This window comes from Hyalella azteca, unplaced genomic scaffold (assembly GCF_000764305.2).
Source record: "Hyalella azteca isolate HAZT.00-mixed unplaced genomic scaffold, Hazt_2.0.2 contig16022, whole genome shotgun sequence".
Taxonomy (NCBI): Eukaryota; Metazoa; Arthropoda; class Malacostraca; order Amphipoda; family Hyalellidae; genus Hyalella; species Hyalella azteca.
Window position 1 is genome coordinate 12,053 of NW_025945849.1, and position 16,761 is coordinate 28,813.

Sequence of the window (16,761 nt, forward strand, 5' to 3'; positions counted from 1 at the left end):
GATTTTTTCCTGCTGCAACCGAACCGCGTCATCTTTTGGAATCAATAAGGTAATTGTGAGGAGAATCAGGGCTTTCCGCTCAAACGTTTCCATGGTAACCGGCGTTAGTGATTAGTTAACTCTCTTGCAACTACGGAAAATTTTAGACACGTTTTCTCACTCAATGAAACGTATGATAAAACAAAAATTCAATTGAAATCATCAAATTGGGGAAAAACAGTAACAAATTCAAATATATACCTCATTCAGCAATAAAATTGTACATGTAAACATGAAGAATAAGCATTAGATGGCAGAATTTTCTTGTTGGAACACGTACGATTATTCATGTAGGCCTAAGAATTTTTTGACCAACTTGAAATTAGAATATAATGCATTCTCTGGTCATTAATCGTACGGGTTTCAACATAAAAGATAATGCAAGGATAAACTAATAAAATTTATGGGCTGCTGACTCTGTATCAGATACGGATGTTAAAAGAAGTTTCTTGAAATCTGAGTATTCGTTATCCGAGTTCGAATGAAATAGATGGAGCATGAATCAACGCTCAAAAAATAACCTTAAAATCTTGCTGCTTTTATCAATAATGCACCATCTCTTGCAGTTCTTATAACATGCAACGACCTAGCAGACGATCAGCCCTCTATATTCAGTCTTTCAGACGTATCTTGGCAGGAAAGAAATTGTTTCAGCATGATATTTCCTATTTTTGTAATCATAGTCCTAATCTTAATTCTATTTCTACCAGATAAAATTGATTGATTGATTGGGTACAATAAATCTTTTAAAAATATTAGAAATCGTTGTTCGTACTCGAAAATTTTGCTGACCCCTCAGTTGCATTTGGACGTTGGCAGGGCTGGGTGGTGTTGTGTTGATGAGTTCGTTCTTATTTACTCCGTCTCTATAACTTTTTTGTTATTGAGTGTTAAGATACGCATAATATAATATGACTGGGCCTCAAAAAGTAGTACTACTGGCCTGTGGGTCTTATAATCCGCCCACGAATTTGCATCTTCGAATGTTCGGTGAGTTACGGGGTCAAAAACTTGTCGCTCAAAGTCATGTAACCGGGAGCAAGATGAACATGCCGACTTGCCGAGTCTTGTTAATTATAAAAATTTTTAAATTTTTGTTTCATGGAAATTTGAAACAAGCGTATTATGTGTAGATTTAAGAAACAATAAATTTTATAAATATCAAAGTCATTGAATGACAACGCGTAGCTACCTAGTAAATTGTAGTAGGTATTGTACAATGTACCGTCAACCGGGGCTACCTACTCGGGACGATTTCAAACGTTTTTCATCCATAACTTCTTACCATGAAACATTTCATAAACAAGTTTAGGCTCATTTCCAAGCTCTTTGCAAGGGCTATCACATGGATTCTCCAACCAAAAAATTCCATATGCTATTTGTAAGGCGCCAAAAGCAAAAATTGAGACACTTGGAATTAAACTTGATTATATCATTTTAAAACATTTGAAGCATGCAGAGACAGCAGAGTGTACTCATCCATTACTAACAGTACTCTGAGTCTGAAGTCCTCCTCTTTCATTGTAGTCTTTGTAGAGGATTTAGAGGTAGAATAAATGACATTTTCTGTGATTGTTACTTGTTTTTCCTTTATTGATATGATATTACCATTTACCATATAGGCATATACATTAATTACCGTATTATAAATGTGATATTACTGTATCCATGGACATGCCATTGAGCATTGACAATGACCTTGTCCACTGCAAGCTTCATATCAGCAGCCTTATAGCATTTTTTCTGTATCTGTAAGCTTACAGGAGGACTCGTAATTTCACACCATTTTAATTGGGTTAAGTGAATTTACTATAAAAAAAAGATGGTGAAAAACATACAGTACCTGAAATGGAAAGGAATGTTTTAGTGACAACCATCATATGTTTTGGAGAAATAAATCATAGTTTAGGTCAATTAGGTACTTTTCATTCTATGATGCCTGGTGCACGATTCTATATATGACATTCTATGCACAATTTTGTGATGACCGATGATGAACTAATTTTTTGACGAGTGAAATTTTTTTGCTGAGCAAGGTAAATGTAATCAATATGGTATTCTTTGTTTTTAATCCATTTTTTTCTTAACTGGAGCCTTTGCTAACTGAGGTTCTACTGTAAATTCGTTTTTGGAGGTGTCCCAAATAGCCCCGGGGGTGTCCCGAGTAGCCCTGCCGTGCAGAAATGGCCGCCTTTTTTTTGGATGTAGGTATGTAAATTCCGCAAATAAAGTTTTCATGCTGACACTTGTCTGCCACTTTTTTCCAAGCAAAATTTTTTAATACGGCATAAAATTTTTTTACTACAGACCTTAGCAGAGGTAGTTTTTCAAAATATTGTTTTTTGCCATTTTTTTCAGGAATTTTTCAAAGCTAGTGAATGTAGTACTTTTTCAACTTCCTTTATACTACATAGATAGGAAAAATGTTGACGTTTACGCCACTATATTTAGTTTTGCAATATTCCAATTAGTTTTGCTACTAAAACAGTTTTACACCGTGTCGGAGGACTATCCCAAGTTACATAATTTTAAAAAATACATACATAATATTACCATGGTCAGGAAGATGTGCCAGGTGCGTGGGAATTTATTTTGTCATTTTAATGACCTGCGCGGTAATTTATTTTGTCATTTTAATGACCTGCGCAGTGCGCCGTACTACGTTGGTAAAAAAATGTGCCGTGCGCCGTACTTTAGAAAGCTAAAAAAAGTTTAAATATGGACGCGCGGCTACGCTGGTCAGGAAGATGTGCCAGGTGCGCGGGAATTTATTTTGTCATTTTAACGACCTGCGCGGTAATTTATTTTGTCATTTTAACGACCTGCGCGGTAGACCTGCGCAGTGCGCCGTACTACGTTGGTAAAAAAATGTGCCGTGCGCCGTACTTTAGAAAGCTAAAATAGTTCTACTATTTTAGTCGACAATATACGCAAGTATATTGACTACGCGAGTCGAACTGACAATAAAATGTAAGACATGTCTGGGTTACTTCTGACTCTTCCGGTTGTCCGCCTTGTCGGATACGGAACGTACGGTAATCGTAAACTGCGGCTGTTATACATACAAAATGTACACAGACAGTGTTCAGTGTTGCCATATGACTTTGAAGAAAATTTCTTCTAAAATAAAGATGGCTGGGATTGCGCGAACACGTGCGCAAAGATAATCAATTTTCATTACATTGCGCCAACTGTGCACAGCAATAGCTTAAAAAAGTGAAAATGCGCGGGGAAAATTCACCGAAAACATACATCATCCTGAGTGTGGCATAATAATAATACATAATTTGAAAAATGTAATTTTTTTAATATATAAATATTGAATAAAATTAGAAATTTATTGTAGATGTGTAACATAGGAGACACTGTATTCTTTAGAAGTGTTGTCTTTAAAAGGTAATTTTTAACTGCATATTATTCTAATTGCAGCTCTTCCATAGAATCCAGATATGTGCAGCTCTTGACTGACAGTCTTCATGGAAACTGGGTTCTGTAGGTGTCTATTGAGGTCTGCAGTAATGTTAACACTAACAGCAGCCATGGTCCATTGATTTCCCTCACAATTTCACCAAGAGTCTCTCTCATTAAACTTTGACTTTCTGCCAGCCCTGTGCTTTGCTGAGGGAATTTTTCATTCTCATTCAAAAGCAGTCATTAATTTTGAAATAATACCTCTAGGCTTTAGATATGTCAAGCATTTGGGAAGTTTCTGTCAGACTGTCACTAGCACCTGCCATACAGACACCAACAATTTGGCCTTTTCACTTTTTGAAAGTTAAAGAGATTTGCCATTTATAGGTTATAGACACAAAAAAGTACTAAAAATATCTGTGAAATGATAAAATATCAATTAGCAGCAGCAATAAACAATAAAACATCAAAATATGTTCTTTTTCAGTGTTTATAACATGTTAAAAAATTATGATATCAAAATGTCAGGGGTTTCCCTTATTTTGTAATTTTTCTAACCCTTGTAGTTTATACCTACCTATGTCTTGACAAGTTGACAGTCTTGCTTCTTGAACTTTAATTGAAACATGCTAACTTTTTAGATAAAAACTTTATTACTAAATGCCATTGATTGAAGAAACAATCTTGTTAGCCCAGAGTTTTTGCATAACATTATGATTGTTATCAAACCACTTGCATTACTTTCAATATTAATAGAATGCTTTATATCATATTCAATGTGCACCAATCCAAGATTGGAATTTTCCTGTTGTTAGTGATGCCATCATCACCAAAGCCAGTCTAAAAGAATGGACTCTTTATTTTCCTAAAATTAAATGTAAAAACAATTGTTTCACTGGTATGGTAATTTCTAAATATTGCAGCTTAAAATAAGCCTTTTTTTCTCTTATTTTTACTGATAAAATGGGACAGTGCATATATACTATACTAACAAATGATAGTGACCAAATTTAGGGGCATTTTTATCCAATTCATGGGTGGCTTCTGCCCAATTTTCTAGTTTGGCACCAAAGCACTGAAATTGCTGGCCTTCATCAGAAACAATATATTATATAAACAAAACTGAACCTTTACTTACTACTGGGTAATTTAAATATATGTGTATAATATACATACTAAACAAGAAATATTCCTCTGATTGGATCGACTATATGTAGGATACCGGTATATACTTTATTATATAGTCATAATACTCTTGATAAATATATACATATATAGTTACTTTGATGAAGTTGCAGCAAAAGTAATATATGGTAATTTTATATTAACTTCCAAGCCGGTCTATGTTACCCTGTCAGGGCTGACATTAGGTGGTCTAAGTTACCCCATTTGGGGGCGGCACTTTAAATAATAGCTCTTTTTTGTGGGTCACATTTTTAATTTTTTAACCTATTAGATATGCAAACTTTTTAAATCTTTCTATTCTGTTATGTAGCCTCAGTATTAGGCCTTTAATGCCCATCAACAAAATTTTTCTATATCAAATAGTTTTTGAGTCATGGTGGTTTTTGTTAAAAAAACGTAAAGTGGTCTAAGTTACCCCGCCGGTCTAAGTTACCCCATTTTACGGTATATGTAGGATACCAGTATATACTTTATTATTTGGCATAATACTCTTGATAAATATATACATATATAGTTACTTTGATGAAGTTGCAGCAAAAGTATTATGATGCTCCATACAACCGGATTGCATTAGTGCCCAAGGGAATCTTCAAACCAACTTACAAACAAATTTATAAATGTTGGTGTTTGAATTACGAAATAGCTCACCTGAAAATTAAAAAAAACCTGTCTCAACTGTCTGCATTTACTTAACAATCTCCTTGTATTCTATGACATATTAGGTAGCAAGTGCAAATATTATATTAGATAAATAACAAATATCTCATTTCAATCCATGTTAATGCATCTTGATCTCTAAAGGTAGTATATAAATCTTAATTTGTTAAATCATCTGATTGTGTCATGGACAAATATTTTTCTCCACATCTATGTATGTATTGATATCATATACCTAGGTACCTATTAAAGTTCTACCAGTATTTATATGCATTAAACATTCTTTAAGGGAACATCAGCATATTGAACATGCTTGTGCAATTAAATTTCCTGGAAAGCTAGACATTATTGTGTGCTTTAAGATATCTGTATGTGTGCAACTTTGAAAATGTCATTTTCTTTTGATCAAAATTGTAAGATATATCTGTACAATTTCTTGTGATTTTAGAATATTAATATCCATTGTTTTTTAGGCTGTAGGCATTGTGCAAGATCATAATTTTGTGTTTTTTTCTAGTCATTAATAGATTCCTTTTGTTTCAGAACTTGCTCGAGATTATTTACATCGGACCACCAACTTTCATGTGATTGCTGGCTTGATTTCCCCTGTACATGATAAGTACGGTAAAGAGGTCAGTCAATAATCAAGCAAATATTTTCTCCATTTAAATTCATGACAGATTGCTGTTTTGCTTAGATTTAAGTTAACTCATGTTGTTTCAAACTTGAATTGATTTGAACACTTTGTGATAAAAATTGACTAAAAAGCATACTACACCAAAGTTTTACATACCTGTAAATGATTTTTCTTTTGTCAAAGTTCACAAAGTTAGGACTATGTCTTCCTGTGCTCTTAAGATTACCATCAATTATTGTCAAAAACTCAAATAAAATTACGTCTGAAATAAACTGTTTTAATAACAAACTTTTTCAATGTTTTCTTTAGTTATTTTCAGCTTTTGAGGTAAAAGAATTAAATTTAGACCACTGTGAATAGTCTCATTATAATATTCTTAATCACATACTTTTGTTGTTCAGGGACTGGCAGGCAGCAATGACCGCTGCCAAATGGTGCGCCTAGCCTTAACTTCTTCAACCTGGATCCATCTCTCAGACTGGGAGACCCGACAGGAAGAATGGACACCAACTCGTGAAGTACTGCAGTATCATCAGGTGTGGAGCATGGTGATCATGTGGTATGCTTAATTTTCAGGGGCTGTACTGTCAAAAACTTGCTTAAATGCATGTAGTGGCCAATTTCTCACCTCTGATTGGTGGGTTTAGCTCGAAAAGTTGTCTGTGATTGACTGACCAAGTTAAAAACTAAAAACTATTTTCGATAGAACTTCTGGTCGTTTTCATTTCTGCTTTGGCGTGGAGAAAATATAGGTTCAAAAATGCTCTCTTGACTTGCCCTTCCTGCTTATAGTTGCGCTGTGTTTTCCATTATCATACCTAGTTTTTTTTTTTTGTTCTTCTGAGGCTCATCCGCTTAATTTTTCTGTTTATTATGGACTGATAATGAAGCCAATACAACTTAATGTTCATTTAAAACTGTATTGCTTTCTTAGATAATATGGTATGCTAAGCACTGAGATTTGTCTTAAATAATGCTGCTGTTTGTAGATAACACAAGGGTTGCCATCTACTTATTTCACTCAATCCAGTACATATTTCATTAAATCCTCTGTATCAATATAAGTAAAATAAATTATGTCTCGTTACCACTTATATGCTGCTGCCAATTCTATATTAAATAATAATTCATTGTTGTATAGTGAATGATAAGTTGATGAGCAGTCAATGTTAAGGAAACCATCTGAAATGCATCAATTCTAATTAAGCCAATGTTATTTTTCACTTCCTTTACAAAAGCTCAGCCGCCTTGCAGAGGGACAGGTCTTTCCTTTCGATGCATTTTATCAATTTGTAGAAAAATTTAAATATTAGCCAGAATAAATGACGTGAGTGTGATGTGAAGACACGCCTACAACAAAACGCCATAAATTATTGGACACGCTGTACAATACCTAGTACTGCTTTAATAACTTTGAACTTTTAAAATGTCACAAGTTAATAAATTTAATGTAGGTATTCAATTCTTTAAAAAAAATCTTACACTCTTAGCATTCCTCTTCACCATCAACTTGAATGAAAATTGTAAATGAATTTCTAGTCAGGTTTTCATAATGCAATCATTGTCAGCCGCTAATTTTTTGGATGGCTTGAATAGAATTTATTTATTTTTTTTTTTATTTCCATAAGTGGAATTGTTCATCTTGCAACTTTGAATGCAATGAAATTTGATTGGACCGAGAAATGTTTACCATTATTTCTTTGTTGATGTATCGCCTTCTTTCATTGTACTCATTTAGTTCACCATATTATTTGTTATTGATATTATATTATTATGTTTAGTTTAATGGGAGCAATGTATTTAGACTGGCTACTTTCTCTTCTTCCACTCCTTGCCAAACAATCATCGCCTCTTGCTCTAAAAAATTTACTCTACACTCAAAACGGATTGAGACTGTCAAAATTGCCGTGCACTTGCCCTTCTGGGCCTATAATTTCAAAATCCGCTACGTGAACGTTAGTACTTACGCTCTATTTCCTTGTCTATGATTGGTGGATTTTGCTTGAAAGGCCGTCAATGATTGGCTGATGAACTTACGATCTCTTAACTTTTTTTGAAAGTATAGGCCCTGTGGATTACCCAGACCCAGTTTGACCAAGCAAAAGAGGGTATGAGTGCAGAAAGTGCCACTATTTGGACAATATGACCAATCTATTTTTCTGAGTGCATTAAAAGTTTGGTCGAGCATCCTTGCTTCATGACACGTGCTTACATCGTTGCAAGGCTTATTTACGTTGCTGTTAATCCTTCCTTCAATATTTTAAAGCAACTCGTATAATGTCACTGTATTCCTCTCTACAGAGATTAATTCGGTCACACCTAAACCACCTCCGTCCCTCCAATGACCCCAAGAAGATGGTAGGCGCCACACATCAGCTTGCTGTTCTTGCATTGCATGGGCCCTGATCCTGCTAGCAATTCAGTGTGTTCCCAATTGCTCTTCCCAAAGTGTTTTGGTGGTCTGTGCTGGTGTTCTTGCAGGTGTTCCTCCTTCCGTGACATAGATCCTGGTGTTCTAACAATTCTTGATTGCTGTTCTTAAAGTGTCCTGGGTTTTCACTGGTGTTCCTCATTTATCCTCATTACAATTGAGCGCTTAGGGGTGTAGTGATCAATTTTTTTTACCCGATGAGTCAAATCCTGATTCTTGGTCTTAGGTACTTTTACCCTTTTTTGTAGAAATTCTGATAATCTTGAGTGAATTTTATGTCACTGCATTTAGCACGCAATTTATTTTCCAACACATATTTGCTCAGTATATACTTTTTATTTCTAGAACATTTTTATTAATTTAGAATCTCATTTATTTAACTGTGGTGTCTTGAAATTTGAATATATTTTTCATTCAAAAATTATTATATCTTTTTGGAATAATTTTCTTCCACATTCTTTTTCCCCAAGTAGTTCAGTTGAACCAATTTTTAGAACAATTTCCGATTCTGTTTTCATAATGTTTTTTTATCTTTTTTTTTATATGATGGAATCGTCTTGTATCTAATTTATACAAAATCAGTGAAAAAGTAGTTCATGGTATCCTCAGATGGCGCAACCATTCCCAAGTGGTTCTACTTTTTCAAGCTTTATGCTCCGACGTGTTGTGTTCCTATTTTTTTCATTATCACTCCTACCTGAACACTTCTTCCAGGAAGGAATTTTTCTTCCAAGATAATTTAATCTTTTTTAGAATTTTACAAATTTTCCAGTATCTGCTAATCGATTTATAAACTTTCCTTGATTTTATCAATCCTCGGATAGAGTAAATTCATAAGTTTACATTCACAAAACAGTTGAGCGTAGAAGCGACTAAAGATGAAGTTTATTGACTTCAGGACCTGATGGACAGCGCTGTAAACGGCAACTTGGACGGGTCGGTGAAGCGGCAGCGTATGGACAACTCGGTGCCGTGGCTGTCACACCTGACGACCGCCCTCAGCAGCGTGGGGAGCGGCGGAGGGGGGCGGCACCTGCAGCAGGATCCGGTGACCGTGAAGCTCCTGTGCGGGGCAGACCTGCTCGAGAGCTTCGGCAAGCCCGGCGTCTGGAAGGAGGAAGATGTCAGAGTCCAGGGACACTTGCTTCAATTTTAATGGGGGCTCATGTTGTTATGAGATACTTTAATGGGGTTCTAATGAGGTATTTTTTAACAAGACATGTCGATTGAGGTGAAAATATCTTTGATCGACTAGTTTCTTTTTTCAGACACATTTTTAGCATGAGTGTTTATTTTATCAAAATGTTGAAACATTCTTAAACGAGAGATTTTCTTGAATCAGACTTTTATTTTAAGACGATAATTGCAGTCAGAATGTTGCAGTCTGCAGTCAGAATGTTGCTTTAATGAGATACCGGTACTCTTTCAATGATTAACTTTTTTAGTTCTTAAAGAGGAAATTAATCGTCACTAATCAGCATCCTGAGCATAGATGACTTTTATGCCCATATTTTTCAAGATCGAGCCCATCTACATTGTTGGTGATAAGCAATTTGTGACACTCGATTCTAGATCGTGTCACGGTTGGTGCGCTTAGTAACTTGGTGTACACTGCACCATTGCTCCCGCTGTCCCGCAAAGTCATATTTTTATTTTTTCTTAAACTCTAATGTTATTGTCACAAATCGTGCAGATCTGACCTTGCGCAGAACGTCGCATAGCAAAATGTTGCGTGTTTTATTTTTAACCGAATTGTTGAATTTTCATCTATGTGTCTATCGGGCAGATTGAAATGATTGTGGGCAAGTTCGGAATCGTGGTGGTGACTCGGGAGGGCAGCAATCCGTACAAGTTTATCTACGAGTCCGACACTCTCTCAAGACTTCAGGTATGGTCAATGTAATTAATTTTTACCTGCTCTGTGCCTTGATTTTTAATAGCGTTGGTCTTACTGATTTCATCAATCTAGACAATCTTTTCTACCAATATTTTTTGTCAGGCTTTCTGTAATGCGCGTATTTTTTAGTTTGTACGGTATATGATGGAGATGTTTTCAATTCAAGGTAAATAGAATGAAGAATCGATGGTTTCTAAATCGAAGTTCACGTTAACTAAATGTTAGAGTTGATTCCTTATGTATGATATTTACCATCTGAATCATTATTTTGTTTTTGTTGGTAAAACTTGCTTGGTTCTAGTAACTTCTTTTAAGATAGGAAGTTGTGTTGAAATCTTATCAAGTCTACTAATTGAGCTCGTACGCATTCGTTTACAAAAAATTCAACTGCCGATAAGAAATAGTCTACTTAGCCAAACCCTACTATCCTATTGTATATAATTCAAGTGTGCAAATTTTCAGTTGTAATTATTCTGCTTAGCCAAACCCTATCTTCATATTGTATAATCCAAGTGCGCGACTTTGCAGTATGAATTATCTTTCATGGCCAAAACGTATCTTGAAGGCAAGTGTTGTCTCCATATGCTTGCAGCGCAACATCCACATCGTGACGGAGTGGATCAGCAACGACGTGAGCTCGACGAAGGTGCGTCGCGCGCTCAAGCGGGGCGAGAGCGTCAAGTATTTGCTACAGGACCCTGTCATTGACTTCATACAGAAGCACGTGCTCTACGACACCCACAACAAGTGAGGCCACCGCAACATATTTGCACCGTCTAGAGTTTGTAGAGCATTTATTTTACTATATTCTTTGAAACAATTGCATAAGAACCTCTTGACATCTAAGGCGCACCGAAAATAAATGAGGTCAACGCAAAACATTCGCGCCGTTCAGAGTTTTTTTCGTGAATTTATTTCACTATATTCCTTGTAACAATTGCATGAGCTCTTCTTGAATTTTGAGAGACACTCACTGTAAGGCAGGCCACCGTTAATTATTTGCGTCATTTAGTGTTTCTTGGAGCACGATATTTTGATAGCATTTAGAATGCTCTATTCTGTGAGTGAACTACATGAACACTTCCTGACTTTTTATGAGAGAGTCCATTCTTTCAGCGAGAACCGGTATTATTGATGAATTTCTCCTCAACGGTGTAGTTTTAGAGAATTGAATTTTTGCCGATTCATAGCGCCTCAAAAGTTTCAGGATTTTCAACTGCCGTCTAATGACAGGCCTCCCTCTTTGTTCTCAATAAATTCATTTGTGATTGTTCCGGGATGGTTCTTCCATCCACATTGATGATTATTTTTGTACAATTTTACGGACGATTTATTATTTCATGAGGTATATTTATTCCTCACGCAATTTCGATAATCATCGACCAAATTCTGCTCTTCTCCTAATTTTGATTAGTTTCATCTGTCCGTAAGTTTCATTTGTTTCTCCCCATTTTTTTTTTTCAGATCAACGCATAACAATAAATGAGTGCGAACCTGAATGGGAAGAGGCACGCGAAGCATTTCAACTTTAACTTTAAACTTGTATCGTTTCTATTTTAGCATGTGATGGTCGATGTCGACAAAATTGTCATAATCTAAATCTGATATTGACTTGATCCGTTGTTTGAGTTCCAAAGAAATCAAGCGTTTTTTTTTTTTATCGCATCAGCGATCTTATAGACGAAACAAAAATTTATTGTGCGGTGCCAACTAAACTAGGCACCTGAGATTTTAAATTTTGTTACTCGATTTCTCGTATTCATAAGTGAACTCTTTCGTATTCATAAGTGAACTCTTTCGGTTTACCGCCTTCAGTTGCACAACGAACTGAATATGTTAATGGCTGTGATTAAGAATGTATATAAATATTGTAAACCTTACTTAGAATCGCTATACGCTTTCGTGTAATTAAGATTATTTTGAGCCATTTATTTTTTGGTTATAAATGCATCATTTTATTTCAAAAGTTTTCGCTTCATTGTGAATTTGAAAGTATATCAACACATGCTTCCGAATGTGACTCGGTTGTCCCGGTATGGGGAATTTTTATTTTATAATGAAAGTTCTTTTGGTCCTCCCCATGTGGCTTTTTTCTGGGGGTTCTCCGAACAAAATACTTTTTTTTTAAATTACAGAAGAGTTGCGACTTTTTTTCATTTCTTTAAAACAAAGTTGTACCGGACCTGTTTATTTAAGTAAATTATGTGCGCGTTGGTCGTTTCCTCAGAAACTTTTCGCGGATAGTCTACCGATGTGACCGTCTGCATCACGACATGACAGACGAGCCTCACGTCTGTCATGTGCTGGCGCTCTCAGTTGATTTTTGTTCAATTATTCAGTCTCTGATTTTGTTCACTATATTCATATGCCAGTTCTAATTAGTATCTAGTCAATTCAAATCCTCCGCTGGATTATAAGCTTACTGCTAAAAGACATTGAGCTTGCTGTAATTATTCGAAAATTCTTTAATTTGAATCATCTAAGTCACAAGAAGGAAATAGAAGTACCTAAGCAAAGGTGATAGCGCTGACAAGTTCAATAGCGATGTGAGCGTGTGGTCGCATGCTTGTGGGCTGCTGTTGCTCGTGTATTACCGCCGTATGATATTAATTAACATAATTTATCGTGGTAATAAATGTGTTTCATGTCACCAATTATAGTTGGTCAACTCATGGTCTCATCGCTATCTGTTATGTCTATCTTAGTAGTCATTGGTCTCGTGATAATACACATAATATACGAAGTCGTTAATATACTGACTGCTCTTTTTTTTTCTCAGATTTATGCCTAGAAAAAATAATTTAATATCCAACAAATCAAAACAATGCTCACGGTGAACGAGATAAAAAAGAAGCAAGACTTTTCATCAAACTCCTTCCCATAAAAATATTTGGCCCTAAAGGGCTTTACATTTTTCACAAATTCATGGAAATATTCTTTACGCTTCATTCACATTAATTTATATTTTATATCCTTCATTTTTGCGTCCTTTTTGGTTTGTTCTTACTTCATAAGTCGCAAGTTATTCTATTTTTTTTTCTCTGTAATGTGCCCTGAAGATTTACCGCATTATTTCGTTGCGGTTCTTTCGCGTCTGTGCCAAATTTCTTTTTGCCTTCATGAAAATTTATTTGATATTGCAGCCTTATTATTTATTTCTGGCCCTGTTTCATGCTTCACTCCATTGGTACTGAATTTGCCTAGATTAATTTCATCTTTACCAAGAATTTAAAAGCAAAGAAATCGGCACAAAAATTCGCCATATCATCAGAGAAGACAACTTTTTTGAGTTGCTTCATAGTTAATTCGACAGTTCTGGAATGCAAGTACAATCAATTCACTCAGAAACGTTTTCTTCTAAATATATATCGTGAAATTTTCAGCCATTTTATATTCTAAAATTCGTCTGTAAAGAAAGAATTGACTAGTATTGTATTCTTATCATTAATGCATACCGCTGAGCGTTAAATTTGCTTTTGTAACTTCTATTATTATTTTTCACCTTTCAATGTAATTAAACTGTTTTTTATTTCAAAGGCGTTGTTTCAGCTACTTTCTATGAGCTTTGTTGGCATTATCAATTAACATTGTATGCTTACTGTTCCTGTAAGCTGTTAAAGATCAGAATGTCTTCAGGAAATAAGGTTCCTGTTAGCAAATAAATAAAATATTATTTCAACTGTTGAAGCTTTTTCATTTTTTTGTCCAATCATTAATTGAAGTTTTCGTATAGTGCGACTGTTTACATATAATATTTTCTGATCTTTTTAAAGTATTGTGTTCAATCGAGTATTGATCACTGACTCCCGTTTTCTCGTTTCTCTTGTGCTGCCGGGACTCCAGCAGTAAGTATACAGTGACCCCATCAGTTCTAACCCCGTCTCCTAATCCAGAGACAGACGTGCTCTTGCCACCTCCCAATTTTACCATATCACAACAACCACAGAAACACGTTATGCAGCACCACAAAATGAAACAGCAGGCACAACAGATACAAGACCACCAACATCTCACTGCTACTCTCACACGCCAACACGCGCGTCAGAACAGCACACCAAGTGACATGGAACAAGATACACCGCCTGGGCTCTCGCCAGCCGCAGACCTTTCGCCTGTGCCGCACCCTGCGCCTGTCATTCGTCTGTATCCTGGTCAGGCGCGCCCTGTAAAGCAGCGTACCGGTGAGGTAGGTGGGGCTGCTGCTGGGGGAGGCATGGTGCCTGGTACCCAGCAGCAGCGTGGTCAACAGAATACCATTTGGCGAGATCACCAGAGCACTACACAAATGAATGCTGTCACTGCCTCACTCTCTTCTTCTGCACTGACGCCTACGCACATCGGGGTCGATAGGCTTCTCGAGTCCACTAAAAAAGAGCTCTCGGCTATCGCTGCCAAGTCGTCTAACACAGATTATATGTCTTCACTGAGCACGGGAAAGAGTAAAAAAAGCACTGGCAGAACAAACCTCATGCAATCTTCTAGTGAACCCACGCCTATGCTTTTCAAATCGCACTCTGTCTCTCCTAAGAAGGGATCTTCTCCTCTTCCAGATGCTACGTCTAAGAAAATATTTGCCAACCATAATCGCTCCAAGTCGAGTGTTTCACTCAAACCAGAAAGGGCTTATGATCTTAATCAAAATGCATCAGATGATCTAGTCGTCCGCTTCCGCGATAACTACACCCGCAGTTTGAGCACGGGTTCCACCAACATATACGAGCTCCTTTCTCGGACCCGAGAAATTTCTCCCAGCCACACCGAAATATGCTTGACTCACGTACCGTCGCGTCATTACGAAAAACCCATCGGGCCACGGAGCCGTAACGGTGACAGGCTCTTCACTTCTCGATCCCTCGAGAGACCTTCCACCCCACGAATGGATCGCTCACTGTCCCCGCCTCGTAAGGTGGCTTCGCTGCCCATATCTCGCGGACGATCCCGGGAACGTTCTCCGAGTCCATACCAATTAGAACCGCGCCGCAGCATCGACCTTCAACTCGGCTCTAAACGGAGCTCCATAAACTACGACGATCTTGAAATGGAGCTGCGCTGTCTTCCTCGCGCTCTCACTCACGAAGAGGAAATAAACATGATAATTCAGGGCGAGTCTGCCAACTATCTGCGCATGGCAACCCCTGACTCGTTCCCTGCCATAGACGCGCCGTCGTCGGAAAGCGTCGTGTCCAACGAGTCTGAATATGAAATGAGGTTTTGACTCCGTCGGCCGGTTGGTCGGTCGACAAGTTCCGCTAAATGTTTTGCTTGATTTTCATTCATTATATCATCATGAGTAATAGAATAAATATGTAGTGAAGTTTTATAAACCTGAAGTTGTCTCTTCAGCGGCTTGAATCAAAACTGAAATGGTGGGAACTTGAAGCTATTTTCTGAATGCCGAACGACAACCACCATTTGTTCTGCACAGAGAATTGCAGTATTTTTAATACTCGTGGGTTTTATAGATTCAATATGTCACGCAACGTCAGCATGATAAGGAAATCAAGTGAAGTACTAAAGAAGGAAAAAAAACAAACAGTATCACTGTAAATTTCCGGGAAGTAATATTGAAAAAATCTCATAAGTAAAATTGCGCTTTTGCTGACAATTTAACATCGATGAAATACTATTCACTGACATTTTTGTGCTAGAAACATCACATCCTCTGGAGATTGCTTCTGATACTTGTATTTGTTCGCTGGCAGAAATTGAACGTTTTGTTCTGCATCGAATATTGCGACGCTAAGCTCCGATGTGTCGAGTATCTCTTCCCATTGAATTAGTATTAAAATCAATTTGTTAGTCGAGCCCAGCTTATTCAATTTGCTCATGGTAAGACTACTTTCCTAAAGCAAAATCTTTTTTGCGAACGCCTGCACAAACTTGCAGACGCTTTCCTTCCCGCATACATGCAGGAGGTCTGCATCTCAATATCTGTAGCTGGGGTCGCCTGCCGAAGACCACCACTGCCCTGGATGTAATGGACCATCACGATTCCTGCCTTCCGGAACGTAGTCTTCAACACTTCAAGCCGTCCGTATCTAGGCCGTGGGTCGAATCAGCCCTCAGTCGAACGGCCACTTGTCAAAGGACGATAAATTTTGGAACAGAACTATGCTATCTGAAACCTAACATCAGATGCGGTGAACGTAAAATTACGTAATTTAACGATGCCCGGAAGTCAGATTCGATCCGCGGCCTGGTGGTGCACGGCAGATGGTGGTCAAGGCCGGAAGAGGACAAAGCCGAGTGGTGCACGGCTGATTGGTGGATGTCTGGAGAGATGCAAGGCGTTCGATTCAGGGCTTATTGGTGCACAAAATTGGTGGTGCACGGCTGCGCTCCCCTGTAGCTGCAGATGTTGTTCTCGAACATTCGACAAAGTTCCCTGCATGACTCCCATGTTATCAAAGCTTCCTCAATCAAACCTTTGAATTCTGGTAAGTACCGTTGAATTTCACCAAGTGAAGTGTTCAAGTAATTCTCCAAGTTAAAAAAAGGCAATTG

The 16,761-nt window shown here is 37.2% G+C and overlaps 1 protein-coding gene across 2 annotated transcripts; it reads left to right on the forward strand.

The window, feature by feature from the left end:
- Positions 1 to 764: 764 nt before the first annotated feature.
- On the forward strand, positions 765 to 15,502 carry LOC108674122. Of its 2 annotated transcripts, XM_047884710.1 has the most exons (8): positions 765 to 1,029; positions 5,836 to 5,924; positions 6,331 to 6,465; positions 8,231 to 8,287; positions 9,259 to 9,483; positions 10,147 to 10,248; positions 10,850 to 11,004; positions 14,104 to 15,502. In XM_047884710.1, exons 1-8 carry the CDS (start codon positions 951 to 953, stop codon positions 15,470 to 15,472), a joined length of 2,211 nt encoding a protein of 736 aa, XP_047740666.1. In that variant the 5' UTR covers positions 765 to 950; the 3' UTR covers positions 15,473 to 15,502. The 2 variants fall into 2 exon arrangements, with proteins under 2 accessions (XP_047740666.1, XP_047740667.1); XM_047884711.1 differs by lacking the exon at positions 8,231 to 8,287.
- The last annotated feature ends 1,259 nt before the right edge of the window (positions 15,503 to 16,761 follow it).